This window comes from Penaeus monodon, chromosome 39 (genome assembly GCF_015228065.2).
Source record: "Penaeus monodon isolate SGIC_2016 chromosome 39, NSTDA_Pmon_1, whole genome shotgun sequence".
Classification (NCBI taxonomy): Eukaryota; Metazoa; Arthropoda; class Malacostraca; order Decapoda; family Penaeidae; genus Penaeus; species Penaeus monodon.
Genome location: NC_051424.1, coordinates 18,902,768 through 18,912,373, shown reverse-complemented (window position 1 = coordinate 18,912,373; position 9,606 = coordinate 18,902,768). Strand labels below are relative to the sequence as shown.

General features: G+C 29.5%; 1 protein-coding gene across 2 annotated transcripts in view; it reads right to left on the bottom strand.

Moving 5' to 3' along the window:
* Nucleotides 1–791: 791 nt before the first annotated feature.
* The window catches only part of LOC119597623 (cold shock domain-containing protein CG9705-like), a 9,706-nt gene continuing 891 nt past the window's right edge, over nucleotides 792–9,606 (bottom strand). For both annotated transcript variants that reach the window (XM_037947215.1, XM_037947218.1), the window contains exons 2-4: nucleotides 8,074–8,183; nucleotides 7,299–7,421; nucleotides 792–3,662 (exon numbers count right to left, since the gene is read on the bottom strand). In XM_037947215.1, the coding sequence (XP_037803143.1) occupies nucleotides 3,500–3,662; nucleotides 7,299–7,421; nucleotides 8,074–8,174 (387 nt within the window). In that variant the 5' untranslated portion in view covers nucleotides 8,175–8,183 and the 3' untranslated portion in view covers nucleotides 792–3,499. The remainder of the gene's footprint in view (nucleotides 3,663–7,298; nucleotides 7,422–8,073; nucleotides 8,184–9,606) is intronic.

Here is a 9,606-nt window from a genome sequence, read left to right as displayed (position 1 = left end):
AGGAGGTGGGTAATAAAGCGTCGCCCGTCACACGGATCAACAAGGGGCGCATCCCCCAGGGCAGAACTGAGTCTACCTCTTCTTCCATTAGTCAAAATCCGCCAGGTCACTAGGACGGGATAGCTCCCACCCCTGGCCCTGCGGTTCAACCATGTTTGTACTAACAATCAAAAGAAAATAAGTTCCATTGCCTCAAACTTCAATCACCCTAGGTCGCTGGTAGTGACCCGGTGTTTGATTTTAATTAGTAGATCTAAAGAAAATAATAATAAGTATTATTATTATTATAATTATAATTATAATTATAATTATAATTATTATTATTATTATTATTATTATTATTATTATTATTATTATTATTATTATTATTATTATTATTGTTATTATTATCATTATTATATAATTATAATCAAAATCATAATCATAATCATAATCATAATCATAATCATAATCATAATCATAATCATAATTATAATTATAATTATAATTATAATTATAATTATATAATTATAATTATAATTATAATTATAATTATAAAAATTATAATTACAATTACAATTACAATTACAATTACAATTATAATTATAATAATAATAGTAGTAATAATAATAGTAGTAATAATAATAATAATAATAATCTCTCTTACTTCTTTTTAAAGAAGTATGATAAAGATATCTTTATGTGAGCCAAGCTATTTAGCATATTTAGCAATCTCCTAAAAATTGCAGTGAGTAAAAGCAAAGGAAGATAAACAATAACTACAGTGTGTAATAAAAAATCAATAACACAGCTTAATGCAAAACAAATTTTTTTATTGTTGTATGAACTTAAAAACATTATAGGAGTTACAGTTTGTGCTAAATCCACATTACACTGTAAACTAAAACTAGAACACATCTTGCAGCTTTAACATTTTAATACAACCACAGAACACCAATTCGCATAACCATAAACTATAACCAAATAATCATAATAAAAAATAATAACAACAAAATATTCATTAACACAGCAGCAAATATATATAAATTTAGCATATAAACAACTGAATTTACAAAAAGAAACAAAATGTACACAAAAAATAAATCTATTCTAACTTTAAGCTTTGGCAACTTATTAACAAGACAAAGACAGAATGTGGAACAAAACATTCTAGAAACCGAAATTAGCAACTTTAAGACTGCAGTCAGAAGGCAACAGGCACTGACCACATTATGCATATCTATGGATCAGTCAGGCAACTGAATACTTAATAAATAGATTTTACTGTTACACAGGTAAAATGGTATGAATGAGAATGAATATCTTAATAGTGCAAGAGATGTATCTGCATGTTTTGATTAAATTTTCATTAGAAATACACAGATTCCTGATGAAGATTTAATCAACACACAGATATTCATATTTATTCATATAATGTTTAATATTATGAAAAAGACAGACACTGTCAACATTCCATTTAAATACATGCAAAGTTTCTCTGAATTACAAAGATATACCCACAGGTATTACATACATAGCAAATCCACTAATAGTATTCTCACTCAAGAAAGGAATGCTGCTTTTATTGTCAAAAGACAGCTTTAAGGAGCACATAAATTTTTTTAATGACTCTTGTACTGTATTTTTTTCTTTTCTTTTTTTATTCCTAATGGAGAAGAGCAATATGGTTATTTTCACATTTGTGTTTCGGCTTAAACCCCACTTCTTCACCAACAGGACATGCATTATGCTCATATAATTTACACATGCACCATTTTTCAAGCCAAAATGCCTACTGGATAGAGATAAGCAATTCAACTTTATGCAACTGACTTATTATACAAATTTTACCATACTAGGAATTCCTAGAGTAAGGATCAAAGCTAACTAGATATCAAAACCATTCCAAATAATGTATTTCAATAGCATTTTGATCAATTATTACTGAACATCTGGTCCAGGGGAAAAGAACAATCTCCCTACCCTGGTTAACCCAACCAAATCATTCATCTTTAATAAAACATATCCTCATTCACTGCAGCAATAAATCTACGATCATTATTGTTATCGCTCTAGTGATTTTATGAATCTGCACTGAATCTAAAGACTGCTATCTCAAATCCAAAGGACAAGAGATATTTGACTGTAATACTTCCAAGTACAAATGGTCTCTCCAATCTATAGCATTAGTATATCTGAAATTGCAAATGATAACTAAACTATGATATAAACAACCTACAGACTGTACCTATAATCATGAAACACCTTTGAGTTCACCCTGAGCAGCAGTCATTAATAAACATATGCCATTTTGGTAGCCATCAAAAATTAGCTTCAAACCAAAAAAAAATATGCAATTTATCTATTTATTGCAGCATATGGGTGCTTTCTTCATAACCTTTTAACCATCATGAAAAAAAAATACAATGACTTGAGCATAATTTGCAAAAACTTATGAAATGATATTTAAAGTCAGCTCTGTGCAGCTCTGCCAAATATCCAAACAGATCCACATTGTAAGCATCTATAGTGATATCATTTGTATTACAACAAAAAAGACATTACTTTCTCCTCTTCTTCAAATTCATTTCAGTTATGCAGTGAAGCCTGTCTTTCATTTAGGTTATCATAAACAAAGAGAAAAGTGGCCAAATGCCTTTTCTTCCACAACGCATTGCAAAAGTTTATATTCTAGTTAGGCAGACTATGATACATCACTGACAACATGCATGTTTAAGTGTTAAACTTGCCATCAAAATCATAGCAAAACTCGTCATAACTTACAGTTCTGTGAAAAATCTAAAAACTGAATAAGGGACTAAGCAATTTTAGGTTTTGATGAAGTGTTTTAGAAGTATCTTTTTAAAAAATGCCTTGCATAAATATTGCTTAAGTCAATATTGGCACAGGAGTATATTTTTGTGTTAATCTCAGCAGACTTCATTCCTCTACATCTGGTATGACATTGTGCACAATGAGGAACACAAGATTCTGTACATGAGCATTCATGCCAGGAATTGTTAATCTCCATATACTCATAAAACATTGTAATATTATATTAGGTAGAATTTGAACTTTCTATAATTCAATATTACTATTCAAAGTTATCCTTCAGTAAAGAAAAAAATGTAAATAATTTAAACAGCATGTCTCAAAAGTCAAGTTTTGATTATATACAATGATTAAATTACCTACTTTCATTTGTCATATTACCATTATCTTTTTTCTTTTTTATCTGTCACTAGCTGAGTAAAAATGCAGAAATCAGGCACATGAAAAATCACTAAATACAACCAGTCAACATCAGTTGAACAGTAACTCTAACATTAACTTACAGCCTTGCTTTTATTAGCATTATTATCATTCTCAATATCACCATTATTCTAACTGGCTATTCAATTATATTTTCTTCTACCATACAATTGGCCACTAACCACAATTAAACCATTCCTCTCCATTTGTTTTAATAGGTTCATTATTTAGCAATTAAATGGGAGAGGAAAATAACATATATGCTGCTTTAATGTCCTTCAGAGGGCAAGCAATCCCAGCGATGGTGGACCTCTGGGGTGAAGTTGACGATGCGTACATGCGTTGCCTGATATTTTTCACGCTTCGGTGGGATGGGACACAGGCGGTAAGTAACTTCATCGCCTTCGAGTGGTATGTATTCTCCTTCAATGCTTGGGGAGGGAATAAATAAAGAATTAAGACATGATAGAAACCACCTTGTGAATAGGAATATATTCATAAAAAAAGTTATCTATGCATATACAAAAATATGTATGATAGCTGTAGATAATATCAATAATGTCTAGTTCCCTAGTTCACAAAAGCAGATATTAAGTTTGTACGCAAGGAAAAAAAATTCTGTTTAGTAGTAATATAACACTGCTTTAGTAATAAATGTTAACACATTTAAGTAGATGACACTTATTTGGGATATGTGACTTCAAATTCAGGCAAAAAACATAAATCAACTGAAAAAAATAGGGAAAAGTTAAAACAATTATTTTAAAAATTGATAGATATATCACTTATTTCGTTAAGTGTTATCATGATGTTCATCCATAAGATAATAGCAACAGGTAGTTAAAACTAGTTTATTCATATCTATCCATAAAAAATTTCATGTTAGATTATAAGAAAGGAAACTTCAACCCTTTAAAAAAAAATAAATAAATAAATAAAATAAAATAAAATAAAAATTATATGTGTGTGTGTGTGTGTGTGTGTGTGTGTGTGTGTGTGTGTGTGTGTGTGTGTGTGTGTGTGTGTGTGTGTGTGTGTGTGTGTGTGTGTGTGTGTGTGTGTGTGTGTGTGTGTGTGTGTGTGTGTGTGTGTGTGTTACATAATATATATATATATATATATATATATATATATATATATATATATATATATATATATATATATATATATATACATATATACATATATACATATATACATATATACATATATACATATATACATATATACATATATACATATATACATATATACATATATATATATATATATATATATATATATATATATATATATATATATATACATTAGGTAAATTTACAAAATCTTGAGAGAACTTAATTTAGTAATGGAAAATGGCTGTCAAAGGTAAAAGGATGATTTACATACATGCAAGACACACTGAAAAATAATTTCCATTTTCTCTCACAAGTTAAAATCAATTGTAAGATTTTATTTCTTTTCAAATAAACCCTTAGCATGCATTAAGACAACACAGTGAAGCACCAATTAACCAATTTGTTGATATGTCCTTAGCCTGGTTGCAACCCCAGGCAAGGACACCACCTACTGCAAGTGTTGAAAGACGACCAAAACTTCACTAGAAATCCCTGTTATTGTCTCAGTTAAGCAGTCGCAAGTCAGCCTCTTTATTTTTTACGTTCTGGATTAACAAAAAAGACAGCTAATGACTTGGAGAGTAACACAAGTGATGGTGAAACAATCTATCATGAATTATCAATATTGCTTTTTAAAAACATCTTGCTTCCTAATCAAATGCAATAGAGGTCAAGGATAATGTTGCAGGATCAAAATAGTTTTCCAAGTATATACAGTGCATACCAGAATAATAGCCAGTGGAAATAGACAAATGTAAACAACTGCTACACCCTTCTATACATACATGGTGTGCAGCAATAATAGGGTCCACAGAATTTCCTTTTCTTTGTGAATGTTCCTCAATATATTAACCCATTGCTGCTCGGAACTTGATAGGCTCAATGTAGTTGCTTTGTGAAAAGTGTTTACACACAGATGGCTCCACAAATGCTGTGTCACCAAGGAGCTAATTAAGTGTCACTGCAACCTCACCTGATTTCCACTTCCCTTGAGTTTTCAAAAAATAAATAAATAAAAAAAATTGAAGAAAAAATATCTAATTTTATTAATATCAATGCTGTTATTATTATCATTGGCATTATGATTGATCATTATGTTATTAATAATACTAACGGTAATATAAAACTAACAATACTTCCAAAAATCAAGTAAACAGGTGAGATAGGTAGACCAGCAATTTGACTCATTTCTGACTAAGCACATGTAGAGTTACCTATGTGCAAATACAATAAATAAACTAAACACACTAAACTAAACTAATGTACATGCTGGGTTACGTTTTTCTAGTTAGGAAAAATCAAGATGATGATTGATCAATGAATATTAAGGCACACTATAATTGCAATAACTATGAAGTTTCTAAATGAATTGGATTACCAAATGATATTGATTTCCCCATTCCTTGAATTGGCGGGAAAATTAGTTGCTGTTTTTTTAATACAGTTGATATCAAAACTGTTATTACTGTTATTGATGTTATGATTATTAAATTGTTATTAAAATCTTGGTACCATTTAAGGCAATGAAATAATGCAAAAGACCCTTCCCAAAAGTCAAGGAAAAGGGTAAGATAGATAGGTGAGAGAGGTAGGACTTATAACCGACTCCTTGGTGATTAAGCCCTTGTAGAGCCATCTATGTGTAAATATAATAAATAAACTTATATTACAGTGGGTATGGCATGTATTCTTGCCATCCATTAGTTGGGTTAATTTGTATCGTTTAAACTGTTTTACAGAATAAGAAAGTGATATGTGAATACATCACAAATATTGTGTATGTTCATTTATCACTGCATATGGAAGTTACAATAGTTTCATTCAATAAGTGATGTTTTTGTGCACACCAGAAAATCATAAGAAGTTCCCATAATCTTTGCCTCTGTGCACATCTGTCCATCACATCCACATTTTTTAAAAATTCCTTGACTGTTGGAAGTACTCTGTACAGATTGATGAAAGAAATAATAAACACCTTCTATGATGGCTATAAGCATGAAGTAGCAGTAAATACCAATAGAAAATGTTCCAGCCACAAGATTTTCCCTACATTCTGTATTGCTAAAAAATCAAAGGTAAAAAAAATGTCAAAATATTTTACTGAAAAAGATGTATTAGCAGCAATAGTTTTACCAAGCAACACTGAAAAGAGTTTTTTACAACACTGCACTTGAGAACAACCGCTACTTTGGTATGCACTGTAAATATATAAGAATTTGAAAATACCTACAAAGGCAGGATTGCAACAGTAACACAGTAAAATGCAGTAAAACAAAGAAACAAACAACTTCTACTAAGACAGAATTATGAATGGCAGATGAACATTTAAACTTTGTTTAATGAGGATATACATTTATTTTTTCTTTCCTAGCATCAACATTTGTCTCAGTACTTCCCTTTTCAAAAATCCATTCCTTCAAATCATACAGCTGGAGTGACAGATATGAAGCATGTTTCACTTCCTCTGAGGTCTTGGTTTTGGGCTGTTACAGATTTCTCTTTTAAGGGCATTAGAAGCTTTTATCTATTTTAAGACAATATGCTTCAGTTATAGAAAGAGCTTCTAAAAATTCATGAAATACCAAAACTTTGCTTATCTGTAACTTTTGCCCATTTTGTCTTCATAATAGTTTAACCACTCACTAATTCAAATTTACTGCACTGATCACTATCACTATCCAATTGCTTCCTAAGGTAATTGCCAATGATGATTACAACCAATGACAATATACTGGTTAATAATAAGAAAAGGAAAAAAAAAGAAGGACCTTTAACTTTCACAGTCGAACTCTATACAATAATTACCAGCAATAACTACGTATCAGAAAACAACTAACCATACCTTCAATCTCACTAACACTAAAAATGATTACCTACATATCACTTTGTAATACAATATATCACATTATACCATATAAAGAAAGATTGAAGATCCTTTCTATCACTTACTCGGAAATATGCAAAAAGATGTCAACTCCTCCATCATCTGGTGTGATAAAGCCATGGCCTTTGGTTCGACAGAAGTATTTCACCTTTCCTTTCACCTCTGGGTTTGAATTGGCAATTTCCGTCCTGGTTTAAGAACAAATAGTGATGTCAACAGTGTTCCCCTCTAAAACTAAACAAGCAAATTAATTTCACAATGAAATGTCCTACCTACTCACTATGAAACTGGAAATATTTATGTAAATGTAAAAGAATAGATAAATAAAAATTTGGGTTTTATCAAATATAAACCTATATACTTGTCAAACAAGATACCAATACAACATGAATTTATGTAGATGCCTATCTTGTACCATCTCATATCTTTCCTTTACTTCAGTTGTCTTTTAAACAGAATATTCAATATACATCTTTTAAACACAATTTTCATTACAGGAGCATATGTTACAAGGATACCTCTTCTAATTCTTTATGTATCTACTGATTGATTTATTTGTTTTTCGAGAATACTTTAGTTGTGTAATTATCAAAAAAACAAATGATGAAGAGCAGTAACAACAATTAATAAAATAAAACCAATGATAAAAAGGAATATCAAGAAAATTATAATAAATATCATGAAACAGTGTAAGAAATAACATCAAGAAAATTTTTAAATAAAAATGGATAATATCAAAGAAAAAAAAAAAGGCAGACAAACAAACATATAAAAAAATAAATACATAAATAAATAAATAAATAAATAAATAAATAAAAATAAAATGCTGAATACCCTTACGTGGACTTTGTGCGGTTGCGTCTTGTGACAATAGGGGACGGCACCTGCAGCAGAAAGCCCTTGTTTGGGCTGTCTGGGGTCAGGCTGCTTGGGGAAGACATTATGCTGATCTGGTGAGACAAGAAAGCATTAGCATTCTGTAGCCTTATGTCTGAGTAATTCTTGGCTGTTTTTAGCAGCTGGCAGACAACTTCAATTTTGGTATTTCAATAATACTAATTAAATCACCTACAATCCACCTACAAAAGGAAAGGTAATTATAATTATATAGAAAAGTAATATAATTAGATGTAATTATACCATAAATTATTTACAATTATAACTGACAGTAATCTTTAACCCACCGTCAGCAGGGAAAGGTTCTAGACACTGTAGTATTTGTAAAATGTCTCTGCACATAGATGGCTCTGCAAGTGCTTAGCCACAAAGGAATCAATTAGTAGACCTTCCGACCTCACCTCATTTCCCCTTTCCTTGGGTTGAAAGGATTCTTTTTATTCTAATGCTTAGTAGCATTAATAACATAAATATAAGATACTAGAAAATATTTTCAAAAATCAAGGAAAAGGGTAAACAGGTCAAATAGGTACTACTAATAATTGGCACATGGTGACTTAGTGCTTTGGAGATATATGTATATACATATGTATGTGTATATGTGTATGTATGTATATATATATATATATATATATATATATATATATATATATATATATATATATATATATATATATATATATATATATATATGTATATACATGTATATATATATATATGTATATATATTATATATTTAATATATATATATATATATATTATATATTAATATATATTTATTATACATATATATATATATATATATAATATATATAGTAAAATAATATACATATTATAAATATATATATATATATATATATAAATATATTATATATAATATATATATATTATGTATGTATATATATATATACTATATATATATAATATATATTAATATAATATATTATACATATATATAATATATATACATATATATAATATATATACATATATAATATATATATACATATACATTTATATATAATATATATAAACATATATATCTACAAAAAAATTTTAGTCCACAGAATCCATCAACAGTAGTAGGCCCTAATATCTGATCAGTCTAAGAAATATACCATGGAAATTACTGAGTAAAGCAAAGGGTCTACTTGACAAACATAAATCAAATCTGGCAGCCAAGGAGCATCCCTTCATATGGAAGCTTACATCAAGATGCCATGACAACAAGCAGAGCCAACTGAGGCCACCAAGACAATCAGATCAGCTAAAGAAACTGTTACAGCCTTCATGCAGAGGTCAATGTACCATCACTGTATATATTCTTACATTGTTATTGAGAGAGAGAGAGAGGTTAATAAGCTCTACCATGGCAGAATGAATTTGGCAGTGCTTTGTTGGCTGGAGCACCAATGCCAACAGATATGGGGTCTGAGCACTACTTTTAATTGCTATCAATTTTACTGATATAACTGG